This window comes from Gorilla gorilla, chromosome 9 (genome assembly GCF_029281585.2).
Source record: "Gorilla gorilla gorilla isolate KB3781 chromosome 9, NHGRI_mGorGor1-v2.1_pri, whole genome shotgun sequence".
In the NCBI taxonomy this organism is placed as follows: Eukaryota; Metazoa; Chordata; class Mammalia; order Primates; family Hominidae; genus Gorilla; species Gorilla gorilla.
Window position 1 is genome coordinate 113,897,850 of NC_073233.2, and position 20,648 is coordinate 113,918,497.

A 20,648-nucleotide genomic window follows, 5' to 3' on the forward strand; every position below is an offset into this window, starting at 1 on the left:
ATCGATGAGGCTTTTTGTTGTTGTTGCTGTCATAAGAGTGGAGATAACATGATGTATTAGTCCGCTTTCATGCTGCTGACAAAGACATACCCAAGACTGGGTAATTTATAAAGAAAAAGGTTTAATGGACTCACAGTTCCACGTGGCTGGGGAGGCCTCATAACCAAGGCAAAAGGTGAAAGGCATGTCTTACATGGACACAGGCAAGAGAGAAAATGAGAACCAAGAGAAAGGGGTTTCCTCTTATAAAACCATCAGATCTTGTGAGACTTACTTATCCACTACCATGAGAACAGTGTGGGGGAAACTGCTCCCATGATTCAATTATTTTCCACTGGGTCCCTCCCACAACACATGGGAATTATGGGAGCTACAATTCAAGATGAGATTTGGGTGAGGAAAGAGCTAAACCGTATCACCTGAGTTAGATCTCAAGGGTTCTTTTGAGGAGCAAATAACATATGCAGCATACATAGCTCAATGTCCAGTCCAAATGTTATTAGGCCTCTGTCCTCACTGACTGTGACAGGGCTCTCTTCTAAGCTTGATAACCTCTACCCTTAGAGCACTGAGTATCATCTGAAATTACAAATTCTCAGATAGTATAGGCAAATTTATTTCTACGGTAGAAGCATTTATTTCAGATATAGAAAAATAACACTATTTCAAAGTCAGAGTAAGTAAACAGAAGTATATTTTTTCCTTGCATACCCATCCTCAAATGTCAACATACAGTTTCCAGCCATTCTTACAAGGAACAAATGCAGAATTAAAGTAATAACTGTCAACAGAAGAGCTGTATTAAAGCTACGTATCAACCTTGAAAATCAGAAAACACAAAGTGATCTAGTGCAGTGATTCTCAACTTTAGTGTGTATCAGAATCACTTGGATTGTGGAAAAAGCACCTTCAGAGAGCTGAAGGAAAATCATCAGGTCAAGCAAGCCCTTGGTCTCAGAATAAATACCAAAGAGACTAAAGATACGTGCTTTGTTCCTCAGGGAAGAGGGAAGGACAAAATATACTACAATATAGAAGATCAGCCATTTACTCTGCGTGACTTCTCTGAGCTTCAGATTCAGGAATAACGACAGATACAACTCTCAAGAATTGTTCTACATATTAGGTTAGAAAGTGTAATAAGTGCTTCTCCAATCCATAATACATAGCTACTATCATTATTTCAACATCATTATTATTTGATACGGAGTACATCTTCCCCACCCACCCCCTACTCCCAAATGGCTGCTATTACTTATTTTAAAAGTCAAACAATCAGTCATTGGGTTCAAGCTCATGGACTACAAGTACCATTTTTATACTGGTATCATTTTTACTAGCTTCAACTATTCACTTATAAGATTTCAGTACATTACTGAAATGACATTTTTGTACCCAAACTAAGACAATGACTGAAAGAAAAGGAACTAAAGCTTTAAAATTGCGTCTTGCTTCTAAAGCATTAATAGTGAGAAAAAGAATTCTTTTCAAAGTGACACATTTTAGAAAATTTCTGATGTTCTCTGTATTGTTTTCTGAATCTGAGAAGGCTCTTTATAGATGGAAACATGGGAATAAAATACCTATAATCTTCATCACTTCCTATATTCAATATACTACACAGTAACATTTCATAGTTAAAGTTTTTGGCCATTTAAGTACCTACCCACATAAATATCTGAGGTTTTAATATTCTAAAACTATAAAACATAGTTATAGAGGTACACAGTTAGGCTAGGACAGGGTTTCTCAACCTCAGGACTAATGATATTTTGGGTTGGAAAATTCTTTACTGAGTGTGTGGGGGGGTTGAGGAGGTATGCATTGCACAGTAGCAACCTTTTCCCCACCCCAGTTTTGACAACCAAACATGTCTCCAGACATCACCAAATTGGTCTTCTGAAGGCCAAAATCTACCCCAGATGAGAACTTCTGGGCTAGAATTTTATATAGACATAATTGTAAACTCTGGGTACACAGACAATACAAGACTCTATGTAATATTATAAGGTAAAGAGTCCAGCACAGTAAATTTCTGCTATACTGTTTACGCTAGGGCACAGCTTTTATATACTACTTAGGCATACAGTTATCCACATATAACTTTTTCCTACTGAACACTGACATTAGACAAGAAAAGAAACCACAGCTAATCCAGCAACCATCATTATATCACCTGATATGAGAAAAATCTAGAGTTTTCAAACATTTGCTAAATGGAAGCCTGGAAAAATTACTGCAAGTGTCCTTCTTTCTGAATTCGAAGTCTGTCTTTCTCTACCTGTAAGCGTTCCTTTTCAATCTGCAGCTTCTCAGATTCAAACTTCAAAAACTGCAGCCTATCCTTTTCCAGTTGCAAGCGTTCTCGCTCAAGTTTTAACTTCTCTGTTTCTATGTCCTGTGGTTGAAGCATGGATTTTTCTCCTTGACCAAGTTCATTTTCCAAGGACGGTTTCTCTGAATTGACTATCTGTAACCTCAACTTTTCTCTTTCAATCTGCAGCCGCTCCTTCTCTAGCTGAAGCCGCTCATGTTCCATGTCTAAATGCCGCAGCCTCTCTTTCTCGATTTGTAGGCGTTCCTTTTCTACCTGCAGCCTTTCAGCCTCGATATCCAGTCGTCGTTTTTCCAACTCTAGTTTCTGTTTCTCAATATTTACGAGCAAATGAGGCTCATCATATGCAGATCTAGATGGTGTTGAGTTAAGGGTAAAAAACTCATCAATGTGGGGGAAGTCGGGAAGTTCATTTTCTCTCCTGGAATCTGGTATGACGGATGACAACATTTCTTCCTCCTCCTCAATTTCAAACTAAGAGCAAAGAGAAAAGCAATTTTCAGTATTGACTTCTACTTTGTGGCAATTTGTCTAAATATTTCTTAAAAGCTTTCTGTGTCGTTTGGGGAAAAATACTTAATTTGAATTTTGAATATCATTTACACTGAATTACTTGATGTCTGTAATACATATAACCTAGGTAATTATATTTAGGTGGGAAGAAAAGTATTAACGATGTAAAGAGAAAAGCAGAATGACTTGTTATGTACTATTTTTAAATAAGCTTGAAAATCTTGGAATGTGTTAACAGTTCCTGAACAATAATCTCCCACATCAGAATTGAAAAGATTAAAAGAGGGTACAGAGGCTAATACTTACTTCAGGACTCTGCGGATCCCTTTCTTCCTCTTCCACCTTGACCTCAGTTAAGGATCCACCTGCATCCCTGAAATCTGCCACATTTTGCCAGTCAAAATTTGCATCATTTCGGAATCCAATCTTTTCATCTATCTCTTCAGTGAGAGAGTCATCTAAATCAGAGGAGGGAAGGGGAAATCCTGAACCAACCAGCTTAATGTTGGCCTTCATCCTCTTTCTCTTCATAAGTGCTCGCCAGTCAAGGTACCTTCTTTTCACCTCTGTCCCTGTCCTCTGTTCTCCTTCTCCTACAGCATTCACACACTGTGCAATCTCTTCCCAAGCCATTCGCTTCATCACGTTAATTGTTGTATTGAGCTGCTTGGAAAAAATGACTTCTTTCCTTTTCGTAATTTCTTTCAAAAGGGTCTGAGTTTCTTGAACACTAAAATTGCTTTTCCTTTTTCTTTTCAACTGCTTCATTTTCAACTTCAATGCAGTTTTTATGGTAAGAGATGTGAAAACAATTTGAGGAATGCTGCAAAGCACAAAAACCAGGGATAATTCTTTGCTGGTCCTTAGTTCAAATCATTGTCTTCCATCCATCTAGTGGCAGAGGCAGTCTGGATAATTCCTAAAAGGAAAAAAGTACAAGCAATCAATCAATCTGCAACTTCTACAACATACTTCAACCTAATGAACTATATAATTTTTAAGAGAAACAAAAAACAACCCTCTAAATATAGCTTAAAATTGTGTACTTCTTTATCTTTGCCAGTACCAACATAGTCCAAATTGCCATTTTCTCTCCACTGGTGTGCTGCAAAGGTTTCTAACCAGTTGCCACTATTCGTTCCTGACTCCATTCCTACTACTTCAGCTCCTTCTCCCACAAATTCTCCCTCTCTCCTCCAATTGCCCTGGCCATCTTTCAGCCACCTATTCCTGTCAAACTCTTTCTTAGTTCAGGGCCTTTGTCCACACTGTTCCTTCTGCCTGGAAAATGGATTGCTCCCTTCTCGGTCTATTTTATTCCTCCTCGGTCTACTTTATTCCTCCTCATCCTTTAGCTTGCAGATTAAGCACCCATTTCTCAGGGAAGCCTTTCCTGACAAATCAAATTACTCCAGCATAAAATTTGCAGGACTTTTCCTAGACTGGATTTTATACTTGTGCTAACATACAGCTCAGAGTCTGTCCCTTTCCCCAGTTCGCTGCAAAGTTTCACAAGGGCAGGGATGTTTCCACTGGCCATCACCTCCCCAGAGCCTAGCAGAGATTCTGGCACATGGCATGCACACCATAAATACGTTTTGAATGAATGAAAGAGTCGATTTGCCAAAATAATCATTAGTTTGAGATATCTAAAAGAAAAAGTACACTTTGCAGAATAATTTTAGAGGAAAACTGAAAGGCTGAGCTGCAAAATCAATAAAACTCAGAAACCAATCTGAGACAATGTAATCTGATCAAATAAATGCCAACTACCTACATTTTACTACTTCACAAATTCAAACTCATTTTAAGGTTAATAAACCAACATAGAAATCCTAAATTTCGAATATAATTTCCTGAAACAATGAAAGTATTGTAGGAATATGACAAAATTAAAGGGGTAACAAAAAAATGGCAAGGATTTTACCCAGCCATCCCACCTAATTAATCATGTAAGTAAAAAGATCACCAAAAAAGATCAACAAAAAAAGATAACCAAAAAAAAAATGATCACTCAAAAAGAAAAAGGAAAATATCACCAAAAAAATTTTTTAGATTCCTAAACCTTTCAAAGACTAGTGCACATTGCATGGTTTGCCCTTGTAATTCTGTTCCTCAAAGCTCACCCCATCCTCCCCTCCCTTAAACCACCAACAAAAGCCCCTAACATCAAACAAAACCAGGCTGGACTATATTTTTGTTTCTAATTAAGGCTCTTAATTATGTGCCTTTCTTTGGAGAATTTCTCAGCAGTACTTTGTATTTTTCTGGGCCACTTTAATTGTAGAGTTGAAGAGCACAATAGGAAAGTACCTATACTTGAAGTCTCCATTAAATAAATTTTAAAATATCCATGTGGTAATATTTGTATACAGATTTTGAGCGGAAAAGATCCTCTCTTGTAAGCATTTCTTTTAGATACGAGACAGTGTTTCTCCAATTTCCAGACTCTCAGGTTGTCAGACTGTCAAAGAGGGTGTACCTGAAACTTGTCAAAAATGTAAACTTTTTAGGCTCCTCTCCAGACTGGGAACTCTCGAAGTGGGACCTAGTAATCTGTGTTTCAATAAACCCTCCAGATAACTCTAATGCACAGTAAAACGTCTGTGCTAGACCCACACTAGTAGAATAGATGATTCACATGCCTCACTCTCTTATCTACCTTGAATTCAAGCCTTACATAAGTGTATCTGGTGGAATCTAAAGCACATCCACCATGCTCACTGCAATGGATTGGGGAAGTGTAGTTTTTGTGCTAGCTAGCCTTTGCATTATCAGAAGGCATACTAGGAGGCTGGAACAGATGTTGAGTGAGTCAGGGACTCGATTGTCTCATAGCGGCAGAAAATGAGGTCATCTACAAAAAGGTCCCAGTGTCTCACACAGTATAGTACATAATGCTTTATTAATATTGATTCAACTGAGGAGAATAATAATGATTCAACTGAGGGATAGATGTCAAAAAAGCACTTTGACTTGGAAAAGAGATTTTAAAAGATGTAAGGGGAAACAGGGCTCAGAAAGAGTAAGGGGTACCTTACACAGACCATGCTGTCTGACTTCAAATTCACTCACTGATAACTGCTACAGAGCTGACTTTTCCTCCCTACAAAATGTGAAATGGGATGACATTACTAAGATCCCTTCCAGCTCTATCACTGTTTGACCTTAAACTTTTCCTGTCAATATGAAAAAAAGTATCAAACTATCCATGAAGTTCCAAATCCTGTCATTTAAACCCCACCATGTCATTAAATGGGAGATACCAGCCTTTCTATTTATAAAACAAGATCCAGAGAGGTTAATTTGCCCACAACACAGCTAGTTAAATGGCAAGACTTACTACCACCAGGTTCCCTCATGTCACATGTACTTTGACTTTATTAGCAGCTTGTGATAGCTAAACCTTAAAAATGTGTTGTTGCCCAGGCGCGGTGGCTCACGCCTGTAATCCTAGCATTTTGGGAGGCTGAGGCGGGCGGATTGCCTGAGCTCAGAAGTTCAAGACCAGCCTGGGCAGCATGGCAAAACCCTGTATCTACTAAAAATACAAAAAATTAGCTGGGCATGGTGGTGCACACCTATAATCCCAGCTACTCAGGAGGCTGAGGCACGAGAATCGCTTGAACCCAGTAGGCGGAGGTTGCAGTGAGCCGAGATTGTGCCACTGCACCCCAACCTGGGTGAAACAGTGAGACTTTGTCTCAAACAACAACAACAACAACAACAAAGTGTTGCTAAGGTAAGTTTTGAGATGTCATTGAGTAAAAGATTTTCAAAAGGAGATTCTTATCTATGTGGAAGGTCCAGATAAAATTCTTTCAATCGGTTACATTTCCTCTACCTCCTATTAAAGTAAATTAGACTGGAGACCTGGCCTGAAGAATTCCTAAGCAGACAAAACCAGTTAGGCCTCATAAGAGACTTTAACCTTGCTTCATTTGCAAATATATGCAACACTTAACGTGGGCTATTTTTTTGGTAAATATCGATATTTTTTAAAAAAGAAACTTAAGACTAAGCAATCAGAAGCTGTCAGCTAACTTATGCAACTAACTTATGTAATCTTCCAGCAGGATAGGTCAAATTAGACAATCTTATAACTGTAACCAATCAAATATTTACTTTGTTTTACTTCTGTTAGACCTATAAAGCCTTCCCACTTTGTGTTTCCACTGCAGAGCCCCCAAACCACTTCTGGTTTGGAGCTGCCTGATTCAAGAATCACTGTTTGCTCAAATAAACTTGTTAAAAGTTATCATGTCTCAGTTTACCTTTTAACACGTGGTTTCTTTTCTCTTACTCTGCCAATTTAAACTTTTCATTAGTGTGAAAAATAGTTCTACTCTAATTCACAATACAAACAGTATCTTCTACTGAAGCAAAAATATAGCAATTAAGCAAGGCTAAATTGAATAAGAAAATGCACATCTTTTCTATCATCTTTTCTCTTTTAGACTGAAAAGTGGATGCTAATACCTTATTTTTAAACTTAATAACAAAGCATTTCTTATCACCATTGCATTAAACCTTTATGCATTTTTCCTTTTCAAGCTCTTGGCATTCTTTCTTCAGCTGACTTTGTACGTGTCTAATAACATCAACAAATATATGCCCATCACCACATCTTTTTGTTTCCAATCACTCATGTGGAATAACCATCTCCTGAACTGCCACTTGCTGCTGAAATAGAGGTCAGAAAACTAAAAATTCAAAACAGCTGAAATGAACTCTCAAGAAATCACTGTCAATTTCACATGCCCACAAAAAAGGGCAACGTATGCAAAAAAAAAAAAAAAAAAAAGAAGACTGCAAGCCAACTATTTCTAAAGTAGACTTATAGACTTTTAAAATTTCTCAAGAGAAATTTAATAATAAAATTGAAATCCACAAAATTGGAATGTATAACCAACAATAGCACTCTTGATACTGCCCTAGAGATATACTCCTCTTACAGTCAAATGTAAACCTTTATCCTCTAGAATATAAGCAAATAATATAAGCAAAGTTTATCTATAAATAGAAACATCAAAAGAGGTAGTGTGTGTAGTAGTTATGAGCACAGATTCTGGAGTCAGACCACCCGGGTTAGAGTCCTGGCTCTGGCAATTCCTAGCTGTGTGGCCTCAGTTACTTAACTTCCCTATGCGTAATTTTATTTGTAAAATGATAATAACATTACTTCATAGAAATCCTATAAGGATTAAAGGTCTTAGTCAAACAAAGAGAACAGTTCCTGGTGCACATTAAGCACTATTATGTATTTGCCACATCAAAGGCAAAACATTTAAATAACTTTGACAAAAGGAAACAGAAATGTCACAATAATATTGGAATTGTTTAGTTCCTAAGTTGAGGGATAGGTCCATGGGTCTTTATTATTACGCTTCATAACATACACACTTACATTAGGAGTGTGGTGGAGCCTGCCCATGAGAGCTCTCAAGAATCAATTGCGGACATCTCTTTCCAACTCCACATCCAGCCATGTCATGTTAGGAGCTAAAAATTGGCCAAGACGGCACTTACTAATACTACAGAATTGTCAAATTAGAACTTTTTTTTTTTTTTTGAGTGGGCAGGGAGCTGCTTTATTAGAACACTCCAGCTATATTATTTTTGTGTAAATCAAATATTATCTAATAAATAAAATGAAATGTTTTAACATCTGATTCCAAGGCAGTTTAGTGAACACTGTAGAATGCTTATAATTTTATTTTATTTTTAGAGACAGGGTCTCACTCTGTTCCCCAGACTGGAGTACAGTGGCTCAATCATAATTCATTGCACCCTCAAACTCCTGAGCCCCAGTGATCTTCCCGTCTCAGCTTCCTGAGTAGCAAGGCAGGTGCACCACCATGTACTACTAATTTTTAAAGTTTTTATATAGACAAGGTCTTGCTATGTTGTCCAGGCTGGTCTTGAACTCTTTGCCTCAGGTGATCCTCCTGCCTTAGCCTCCTAAAGTGCTAGGATTACAGGTGTGAGCCACCATGCTGAGCCTAGAACACTTATAATTTTAGAGGATCACATTTAATTAATACTCTGGCCTAACATTCCTATGTAATTCAAATTATCCAATAGCTTGGGCAAGCATTCAGCTTTCCTCTAGAGGTGACTAAAAATATTCATGAGGTACCATGTTTATAAGCCACAATATAAAAAACTGAAGCAAACTGATTTACACACATCATTAAACCAGCCCCAATATGCTGCTTCTTATAGTACCGTATGTTGCAGGACAAGTGAAAGAATTATTGGTCAAAACTTGGCTTTTTCCTTCTATAATCTGCCCCACCTCTAAGGACCTAGGAGATAGTAGCCCATCTGCTCTAAAAACAGGATCTTCAATACCTGGCACTGTGCCTAACAAATAGGAGGAGGTAAAAATATGAACTCAAAACAAGAAAATGATAAAGGGATGGGAAAGGGTATAGAAAGAGAAACAGAAACTAATTCAAGGAAAGTAAGTCAGGAAAACTGAAGTTTCCATAGGCACACAAAGCATATGCTTATAAGAAAACAGAAGCAAGTCAACATAGGCAAGAAGCAGTTAGCCTGTAAGTGAAGAACAGATGTCCACCCTATAACTACACTAAACAATGAGACAGTTAACAGGTTATTCGAAATTCTGAAGAAAAATCTTCAGCTAACAGGCTATATTGCTAGTCAGGCATATTGACCAACCGTAAATAGGTTATCAAGAACATTAAAAAAAATAAAATCAGCACATTTTATGTCCTCAAAAAACAGAACAGAGAGCCAAAGATATATCACATTCCACCAAATCAAATGCCTACATGTGATAAAGATAAATTTTGGTTTCCAAAATACACAGAATGTTTCAGAGCATTTACATAGCCTTTTGAGCCATTTAAAAATCACTATCACATTTTTAAGGTAAAAGCATGGTAAAAGTAGAAACATTTATCAAAAGGGGACTGGATGAATAAACTATTAAGTCACATAATGGAATATATGCAATAAATGTCATGTTAGAGTATGGATGTCTTAGCACATAATCCCCACGTAGATGCTATAGTTGATGCAAGCCAACAAAATTGGCAGAGGAAATGCATCTGTCTGTGTGTGTACATGTTCACAGATCAACTTAGGAACATTCACAGACACAGAACATCCTATGCGCTACAACAGGTTCATTAACTCTGTCTACCACTAACCTGGGGATCATGTGCACAGTCATTTCTGTCTCAGCCATATGGCTGCTTCTTAGCCCATAGCACATTTATTTTATTTTACTTTGAGGTGATCAACATTATATTAAAAATCTACTTATAAGAAATTTTTATTATAGAGAACTACATTATTTAAAGTCCCATTTTTTAAAAAACAGCAAAATATACATACAGTTAGAAAATCTAAATAAGAATGTAAATTCACAATGAAGTGAAAAATTTCTACCACCAATGTAACTACTATTGGCAATTTCTTGAAATTCTTTCCAGAAAAATCGTTTATAATAGTATGTAAATATTTATGGACAAATTATATGTATTACATGAAAACATACTAATTCCATCACATACATTAAAAAGCTATGTCTGTTGAAAATGTTAAGCGATAAAAAAATTTAAGAGAATTTACTGAAAACAGAGAAATGACGTGCATATGAATGATTCTAAATGACAAATGAAGAGCCAAAGTTGGAATCCACAGTGAAAAATAATAAGAAATGAAGAAAAATTATACAACTGAAAAACATTTTTTAGATGTTGCTAGAGCTGTGTCTCTCAAACTATACCATGTATATGAATCACCTGGGAACCCCATTAAAATGCAGACTCTGATTCAGGTCTGCGGTGGGGCCTGGGATTCTACATTTTTGACAAATGACGTCCTCGGACCGCATCTTGAGTAGCAACAGCCTAGGCTAGAGTGGCACTGTTCAATAGAAATACAATGTAATCTACACATGTAATTTAAAATATCCTAGTGATCCCAGTGAAGTAAAAATGAAATGAAAAGGTGATTAATATTAACAGCTTTTATTTCACTCCATATGCTGTATAGTCAATATATTATTTCAATATGCAATAATATAAAAATTATCAATGAGAAAATTTCCATTGTTTTCTTTCGCTGTCATTAGAATACAATGTGTACTTTACAGTTACAACATACCTCATTTTGTATTAGTCACATTTCAAGAACCCAATAGAACATGTATTTAGTAGCTAATCTACTCAAAAGTGTAGGTCTATAGCACATCAAAATAACCTAAAGAGCTTTTAAAAATACCTATAACCAGTTCCCATCTCTGACCAATTAAAACAATCTTTGGAATGGGGCCAGGCATTCAGAGTTTAAAAGCTCTCCAAGTGCTTCTCATCTGCAGCCAGGATTGAGAACCACCCAACTAGAGAATCAATGTTAAGAGTTTACTTGGTGAAATATGTACAGAAAGGCAAGGCAGAGAGCAAATGGTGTAGCTCCTAAGAAACTTCCTTTAGGAGATTATTAAGAAAAGACCTCATCTGCCACAAAAGACTTAAAATACAGACAAAGCTGGTTTATTTATGGAAAAATATGCCCAAGAGAATGTTATGTCAAATGCATGAAGAATATGCTAGTTGTAGGACCAATTCACACTCCTATTTGTTGGAAACACATCAAAAGAATGAATGAAAGCTTAGGTGATTTAGATATAAGAAGAAAAGGACTGCTCTCTTGAGAACCAGATTTTCTTCTAAGTAGAATGTCTTTAGACCCCTATCCATATCTCCATTAGGAAAAATTATGACTGAATTAGTAGTATAAATCAGGAACATGCATTATTAGATGAAGTAATTAGAACACTGTCTCATTCAATAGGTATATACTGAGTGTTTAAAACCTTTCAAGGCTTTCCATTGCACTTAAGAGGTAAGTTTACTTCCCTTGCTCTTCCTCTCTTCCTATTGTAAACCCTATCTGAACCCTACCTTTACACTTTCCCCTCTACCTTTTCTGGTCTTATCCATCACCTCCAATACCAACTCCCAACCTACTTTCCCAATCCACCTTCCTCATCAAACGTGTACTCACATGTAGGTGGCACACAAACACAATACCGGTCATTTTCAAATCCCTCTAAATTCTAGATCAGTGCTGTCCAATAGAAATATAAGAGCCCTATATGTAATTTTAAGTCCCCAAGTAGCCACATTAAAACAGTAAAAAGAAACAGGTAAAAGTGAGTATTTTATTTAACCCAATATATCCAAAATGTTATTTTGAAATGCAATCAATATAAACAATTATTGAGATATTTACATTCAATAATGTAAGGCTACTGGCTACCATACTGGACAGCACAACTCAAGCCATCATGGTCCCTGACCTTGGACTATCACACATATATTTCCCCAGGTCATCTTCCCCATTTCCATGGTGTCTGCCTTTTCGTCAGGCCAATGCCTACTCATCCTTCAGCACTCTTGTTTAAATGTCTTCTGTTCCAGGATCTCTTCACTGTTCCCATTCACCTAAGTCGGATGTCCTCCCTATGTGCTTCCACTATCACCTTTATTACACCACTGATTTACATTAGGAGTAATAAGAGATCAGATACGAATATATTATTCCTGCTATCAAATAATTTGCAACTTAGTAAAACACAGATGCATAAAAAAAGTACATAAACAAATTGTAATGAAGTCTGTAACCTGAAGGTTGTGAATACAGACTACCTAAGGTTGCATGCCAATTCCACCACTTAACTAGCTCTGTGATCTCCAGCGAATTACTTAACCTCTTAAACTTGTTTCTTCATCTATAAATGGGAATAATAGACTAATACTCGTGATGTTTTGAAGATTAAAAGAGATAATCCGATTAAGAAGTTTATGATGCCTAAGACATAGTAACCCGACAAATGTCAGCTATTATCCATTGCCCAGTACAGTATCTGAACGTAATTAACAAATATTTCTTCACTGGATGAATAATGCAAATATACAAAAACTACAATAAAGAAATACTAACAAAATACTCTGGATATTCATAAGAAAGACAAATCTTTGATGGGATCAAGGAATGTTTTGAGTCAGAAACAGCATTTGATTTGGGTCTTATAAAAAAGACTAATGAGGGACGGAAATAAAAGAAAGAAGTATCAGGAATTAAAGCTGGAAAATTAGGATAGTGCCAAGCAGCAAATCTTACTAAGCAAATTCTGGCTTAGTAAGACTATTCTTTGCTAAAAATGAACTGAAAGAGACAAATATATCTGTGAAAGTTGTTTGAAATTCAAGCAGGCTACCATTAATATGGAAGAACTGTTACTGTAGTAACATATAAATATATAACCAATATAAGTATATAATAAAAATGATTGAAGTTGTCGAGAGTCCAAACTTATGCAGATATCCACCATAAGATTTTGCTCTTAGAATCTGAGATCAATTTAGAAATCGCATTGTTGTAAATGTATTGGTACATGGTAGAAATAGCAGTCCTTTTGAAGTACCACTGAGTCAATATATTTTTAAAATTTGACAGCAGCTGTTGCTATTTGCAGGGCCTATTTTTGACCAACAATTCCTAACCCCATATCTCTAACTTACAAAGTGGTATCCCGTTGTCCCTGACTGATCTATTCTGAACTGATGAACTATTTCATTTAATCAAATGGGCTTTAATACATTTTTAACCTGACTGAAATTGATATTGGGATGCACCTTAGATATCCAGTCTTGGCTTAATTGTGTGAAAATCTTCTTCTAAAACCTTGATATTTTCTGATTAAGTGCAAGAAAGCGCCAGCATTGATGCATCTTGAGTTGTTGAAGTTCTGTAGATATGCTTACCTGGATAAAAGCCATTTCCAGAAATGTTTGTCTTCCTGTCTTCTCCTTTATATGTTGGTATCCAAGTAACAGAAGCTTGGGTTTTCTACCATCCATTCATTCCCCAATAATTTCCTCAAAAAATACTTACTGAGCTCCTACTGTGTGCCAGGCACTATTTTTGGTGCTGGGGATATAACATCTCATAAAATGTGAAAATGTCATTTTAGATGTCAAACACTGTCCCTTTTCTATTGCCTGTGGTCGCTCTCTTAGCAGAAAGGATTCAACAGCTGCAGTCTCTAAAACTTACAAACGTTCTATGCCCAATCACAGAGAACAGCCATTTTCTAAAATCCCATTTCACAATCGTTCTTCACTAGTTGGAAATAGGGATAAGATGTAGTTCACTTACGTAATCCTTGTGAAGATGATGTACTGCCAATGGCATAATATAACCAGGCAACTTTTTACAAGCACTAAAACTTGAGAATGAAGTTCCTAGATACTTCATGATAAGTCAGAATTAAGAAGTCTGAGAAAAACCAGACGGCAAGTTCCGGATCAAAAAAATTTGAGGGTAAATTAGTTAAGCAGTTCAAGAAGAAAAGCATCACAAATCTACAATATCAAACCCTACCCAAATTCTCTTTAAAGTGTGGCTTTCCCCTCTCCTATATTCTTATAGGGGATTCACTTCCCTGCCAAAAAGGATGTTCTTCTCTAAAACTCGTGGTAGGTGCATAACAAGTTTACTTATGGGTCGACGGTTATCAAAGTATCTTTCACCTCCCTCCCGCTGCCTCCTTTGGGACCGTCCAAAAACAGCCCCTGGGAAGAATCGAGTTAGACTGGGCTCCCGGAAGGCCACCCAGGGGAGCAGGGGCGCGCACCTGCCTCGGCCACAATGATGAGGTTGCTGCTGGTAGGAGTCCCGGTGGGAGTCGGGGCAACCCGGAAGATCTCCTCTCTCTGGGTATTAAATGAGAGTCCAGACTGAGTGCCCAGAAACTTCTGCAGTCTTATTTCCGTGGCCTGGGCCCTCCCCAGCCTCCCGGTCAGGCGACAGACGCGCGTGGCACTTCTCCCGAGCGTGCAGTCCCGCTACGTCGCAGCCCTTGGACCAAACCCGGCAGCAAGCGTTGCGCCAATTGCCGTTGACCCCTCCGGGACCCTACCCACTGCGAGGGCACCCACTGGTCACGGAGCCGCCGCTTCCCTGGCCGCCTCCTCTAGCATAGAACCGCTCACCTGCAACCCCGGCGGCACCTCCCCACGGTCGCCCCAAGGGGGGTAGGAAAAAAGATGCTTCATTGATCCCCCGCCCACTAACTGCGCCCGCCCATCTCCCGCCACCCCATTGGCTCATATGGCTGCCGCTCATTTGATGAGGCTGATCCATTGGTTAGAATAGTGTAGCCATTCTGGCTGAGAGCCCGCCCCAGGCCTGGCCTCACAATGGGAATCAAGTCCCAAACCGGTTCCGGGTTAGTGCCCTGGAATTCCGCCCCCTCGTGATTCACCTCCCTGTCTGTGCCCCGTCTGTGGCGCGCAGCTCTGTCAGTCAAGTGGACTCTAGGAAGGGATTGGCCCCTAGCGATCCGCTTGCTGCGCTGTTCCAACTGATTGGGGCACTGGCCGCTGCGTCTCCAAACTCGTCTCTTGTCCTTGACCCTCACCTGTTAAAAGGGCAAAGAAGAAGTAGGAAACTTGTGCTGCTCCAGTCGGGTTCTTAGGCCAGCATCACCTTCTCCTCGACCAGCTGCGACCTAATTGGCCTCAGCCATTCCTCTAAGGCTGCCCGTGCCAAAGGTCGCTGGTGACTTCCTTATGGCTAAATCTAGGAGTCACTTCTTAGTCCTTATCATACTATATAGTTCTCAGAAGACATTTGAATTTTTTTTTTTTTTTTTTTTTTTACCATTCTTCACTGTTTCCCCAAATATGTGCTCCTGCTTTCTTCTCTCCCAGTCCTCCTCTATATTCAAGTTTGCAGTTGCTTATTTTCTGCCGTCTCACGTTCAGGTGTTTGTGACTAGTGCACCTTTCTTCCCGCTGCCTCTGTCCAGGCCTCTGTGGACTCACCTGAATTCCATCAGTAGCCTCCTAACTGGTCTCCCAACATCCTGTCTGCCGGACTGTAGTTCATTCTTCACCTTGTAGCCAAAATGAGCTGCTTAAAGTTTTTTAGTGGAATCTCACCACTGGTGATACAGTACAAACTCCTTATCGAACCTGAAAAATAAGGCACCTACTTTTCCCTCAAGCTTCATCTCTCGACATTATACCCACATTTCTTCTTCCTTACCCCATTCCCTTTGCTTCTTTCAGTTTCTGAACTCTACAGTGGCTACTGGGAAGTCAGTTTGCATTGCTGTGTTTCCTCCTTGCTTCTCCGCTATGCCTAGCATTCATTTTTAGAAATTCCTTTCTAAAGGAAGGCTTCCAAAATTATCTCCATTCACCCTCCCTCCACTTCCAAGTATTCCCTTCCATGTAGGTTTGCCAGATAAAAACAGGACGCTCAGTTAAATTTGAAGTTCAGATAAAAAGCAAATAATTTTTAATCTGTCCGATGGAATATTTGGTATCCATATGTTTATTTGCTAAATTTAAAAAAATAAAAATTTTTGTTTACTAAATCTGCAAGCCTACTTCAGCGAGCTCTCATCACGGCCTTTCCTCTGACAGCACTTCCCACATATTTTATGTGGGTGGGGCTTTTCTTGTTTACTGTTGTGAATAACGCAGTGCCTAGAATGTAACAGACAAAAAAGATTTGGTAAATAAATGGTGGAATATTCTGGAGGAATGGTGCATCCTTGCTGGATATTCTTGGAGGAACTCTCCCATAAAATAGGAAGTAATTATGAAATATGCTCTTTAAAATGTAATGATCAGTTTGATCTTACAGATTGTTACCTATAACTTTGTCAGTAAGTATAGACATGTTTGTCAAAGAAGCATGTCTATACTTTTGCCAAAGTAGATCAAAAGAAACTTGTAATTTTTGGTAAAATACAAGTTGTATTTTATAATTTTGGATTTTGTTCGTGGTGGGTGGTGTTTTTTGATGAGTGCAGTGAGAAAGTAAGATAACTAGCTATCCCCATCATAACCGGACACTATCAGTTCTGTTCAGAACCTGTCCACCACTTGACTCTGTTTATTTACCTCAGTAATGGGGACAAGAATGGTGAATCAGTATTAACAAACTTTTGCTTTCGTATCATGAACTCTAAGCTTTCCCCAATTAACCTCAGTCTCTTTGCTAATTGAAGTATCTTTTCCAAATACCCTCACTATTTCCTCTCAGCTACATCTTGTCTGAGTGGATATGGACCAACAATGAAGAATTTGAAGGTAATCCATAATGTGTACTATCAGTACTCCATGATCAACCTGTTTGCTGATTTAATTTTTCTTAAGTCCAGGCTAGAGATTTGACCCAAAGATACTTACACACTTATTTTACAACTGCTGTCCAACTGTGATAGCCAGATGAGTCATTGGAATGTGGCTAGTACAACCAAATAACTGAATTTTAATTTTATTAATTTTAATTAACTTTAATTTAAAAACTGATATTTGATTCAAGTTACTAGATACTTCTATTTGGAAAATTTGAGTTATGTGTATAGTTTTTCAATTGTAAACTTTTTGAAATCTAAATATAGATCAAGTATTTCTGATTTAAAAATAGTGTCTGAATTGAGATGTGCTATAAGTGTAAAATATATGCAGGATTCCAAGATTTAGCATAAAAAAAAAATCTCACTAATAATTTTTGTGTTGACTATAAGTTGAAATTATAATTTTTGAATAATTAGGTTAAGAAAAATATATTATTAAAATTAATTTTACCTGTTTTTAAATTGTTTCCAGCTTTATTGAGGTATGATTGACAAATAAAAATTATATATATTCATGATGATTTGATATACATATACATTGTGAAATTATTACCACAATCAATACATCCATCACCACACATAGTTACCATTATTTGGTGGGGGGAGTGGGTGGGGGGGTGAGGGCACTTAAGATGTACTTTCTTAGAAAATTTCAAGTAAACAATATAATATTAACTATAGTCACCATGCTTTATGACAGATTCCCATAACTTATTCATTTTATAACTGGAGGTTTCTTCCCAACCCCCAGCCCTGGCAGTACCATTCTGCTCTCTACTTCTTTGAGTTCTAATTTTTTTTTTTCCTTTTAGAGACAGAGTCTCACTCTGTTGTCCAGGCTGAAGTGCAATGGAATGGTCATAGCTCACTGCAGCTTAGAACTCCTCGGCAAACGTGATCTTCTCACCTTGCTAGGACCCCAGGCATCGCTGCCACATCTGGCAATTTATTTTTTTATTTTTTTGGTTGAGACAGGGTTTCACTGTGTTGCCCAGGCTGACTAGAACTTCCAGCCTCAAGCAGTCCTTCCACCTCAGCCTTGCAAAGTGCTTACAGGTGTGAGCCACTGCATCTGAGTAGAATTCAAGTTTTTGTGATTCCACATATAGGTGAGATCATACAGTATTTGTCTTTCTGTGTGTGGCTTATTTCACTTAGTATAACGTCTTCTTGATGCAAATGGCAGAATTTCCTTCATTTTTATGGCTGAATAATATTCCATTGCGTATATTATATGTATATGTATATACATATACACACCACAGGTTCTTTATGAACTCATCCATAGATGGACGCTTAGGTTATTTCCATATGTTGGCTATTATGAGTAATACTGCAATAAACATGGAAGTGTAGATATGTCTTTGACATACTAATTTCATTTCCTTATTAATATATACCCAATAGTGGGGTTGCTGAATTGCCGAATTGTATGGTTGCTCTATTTTTAATTTTTTGAGGAACCTCCATACTTGTTTTCATAATAGTTGTACCAATTTCTATTCCCACCAACAGTGTACAAGGGTTTTCCTTTTCCCATGTCCTCACCAACACTTGTTGTCTTTTTAAAACTAATAGCCATTCTGACAGCTATGAGGTGACATGTCATTGTGGGTTTGATTTGTATTTCCTTGATGGTTAATGATGTTGATCATCTTTTCATATACTTATGGGCCATTTGTATGTCTATTTTGGAGAAGTGTCTATTTAGATTTTTTTGTCCATTTTTCAATCAGGTTATTTGTTTTTTTGCTATTGAGTTATACGAATTCCTTATATATTTTGGATATTAATCTCTTACCAGATATATGATTTACAACTATTGTTATTCCATAGCTTGCTTTTCCATTTTGTTTCCTTTGCTGTACAGAAGGCTTTAAGTTTGTTGTAGTACCACTTATTTTTGCTTTTCTTTGTGCTTCAGCGTCTTATCCAAAAAATCATTGCCAAGACCAATGTCAAGGAGATTTTCCCCTATGGTTTCATTTAGGAGTTTTAGAGTGACAAGTCTTGTATTTACATCTTTAATCCATTTCAAGTTAATTATTGTATGTGGTATAAGATGAGGGTCCAATTTTATTCTTTTCTATGTGGATATCCAATATACAAAAGTTTTCCAACACGATTTATTGAAGAGACTATCATTTTCACATTGCATATTGTATATATTCATTGACACCTATATCAAAGATTAGTTGACTGTATGTGAGTGGATTTATTTCTGGCTTCTCCATTCTGTTCCATTGGTATGTGTGTATGGTTTTATGCTAGTACCATACTATTTTGATACTGTAGCATTGTAATACACTTTGAAATGAGGAAGTGTGATACCTCCAACTTTGTTCTTTTTTCTGAATATTTCTTTGGCTACTTGTGTTTTTTTATTTTTTTTAATGAGGCTAATAGAAAATTTGAACTTTTATGTTGATGTGGTTTGGCTGTGTCCCCACCCAAGTCTCATCTTGAATTGTAACTCTCACAATTCCCACATGTCTTGGGAGGAGCCCAGTGGGAGGTGATTGAATTATGGGGGTGGGTCTTTCCTGTGCTGTAATCATGATAGTGAATGTAACAGACACTCAAAAAATATTTGGTTAATAAATGATGGAATATTCTGAATGAATGGTAAATCCTTGCTGGATATTCTTGGAGGAACTCTCCCATAAAATAGGAAGTAATTATGAAATATACGCTTTAAAATGTAATGATCGGTGTAATCTTACAGGTTATTACTTATGACTTTGTCAGTAAGTAGAGACATGCTTGTCTCTACTTACTCATGAGAGTCTCATGAAATCTAATGGTTTTAAAAATGGGAGTTTCCCTGCACAAGCTCTCTCTTCTCTTGTCTGCCACCATATCAGACATGCCTTTCACCTTCTGCCATGATTGTGAGGCCTCCCCAGCCACATGGAACTGTAAGTCCATTAAATGTCTTTCTTTTGGAAATTACCCAGTCTCAGGTATATCTTTATCAGCAGTATGAAAATGGACTAATACATATGTCTTTCATTTTATTTCTATCAAATGCTGTTCTAGACTGCCTGGCCACAGTTTATTAAAAGTCTCAGACTGGGAATATAATAAACTAAACTATTCCTATTTCATTGCTTATTAGGTAACAAAAGAGAAGTAATATCACTTTACTTCTCTTGTCTCCAAATGCAGTTTAGTTAAGAAAAAAAATAACTCAGTGAACATGTTATAACCCCTGTTGTACAATAACTATGCTTATTGGATTTTGCTATTGACTTTTTCCATTTTTGCCTTTGCAAATGCTGTTTTCTCTTCCTGCAATGCTCTGCTTCCTCTTTTTCTTGTCCTTATGACATATTCTTATTTTCTTCAAAACTCACTCTTCCCTGACAACCTTAGAACAGATCAACTTTTCAATTTGCATAACAGTTTTAGACATATATATGTTCTATTTAGACATAATACTGTACTTCTTACCTTTTTTTTCTGAGATGGAGTCTTGCTGTGTCACCCAGGCTGGAGTACAGTGGCATGATCTCAACTCACTGCAACCTCCGCCTCCCAGGTTCAAGCAGTTCACCTGCCTCAGCCTCCCAAGTAGTTGAGATTACAGGCACATGCCAC

General features: G+C 37.6%; 1 protein-coding gene across 5 annotated transcripts; it reads right to left on the reverse strand.

Moving 5' to 3' along the window:
- Nucleotides 1-613: 613 nt before the first annotated feature.
- Nucleotides 614-15,090, reverse strand: MSANTD4 (Myb/SANT DNA binding domain containing 4 with coiled-coils). Of its 5 annotated transcripts, none has more exons than XM_055356284.2 (3): nt 13,657-15,090; nt 3,155-3,767; nt 614-2,809 (listed from the first exon to the last, which is right to left on the reverse strand). In XM_055356284.2, the coding sequence occupies exons 2-3, from the start codon at nt 3,614-3,616 to the stop codon at nt 2,234-2,236; spliced, it is 1,038 nt and encodes a 345-aa protein (XP_055212259.1). In that variant the 5' UTR covers nt 3,617-3,767; nt 13,657-15,090; the 3' UTR covers nt 614-2,233. The 5 variants fall into 5 exon arrangements, with proteins under 5 accessions (XP_055212259.1, XP_055212260.1, XP_004052110.1 ...); XM_055356285.2 differs by having other exon boundaries at nt 14,533-15,082; XM_004052062.4 differs by having other exon boundaries at nt 14,887-15,002.
- Nucleotides 15,091-20,648: the final 5,558 nt, after the last annotated feature.

Excerpts from the sequence above, each read along its gene's own strand:
- MSANTD4 (XM_055356284.2), bottom strand. The coding sequence starts at position 3,616 with ATGAAGCAGTTGAAAAGAAAAAGGAAAAGCAATTTTAGTGTTCAAGAA. Across the intron at positions 2,810-3,154 it reads GGGATCCGCAGAGTCCTGAA|TTTGAAATTGAGGAGGAGGA; the intron begins GTAAGTATTAGC and ends CTTTGCTCTTAG.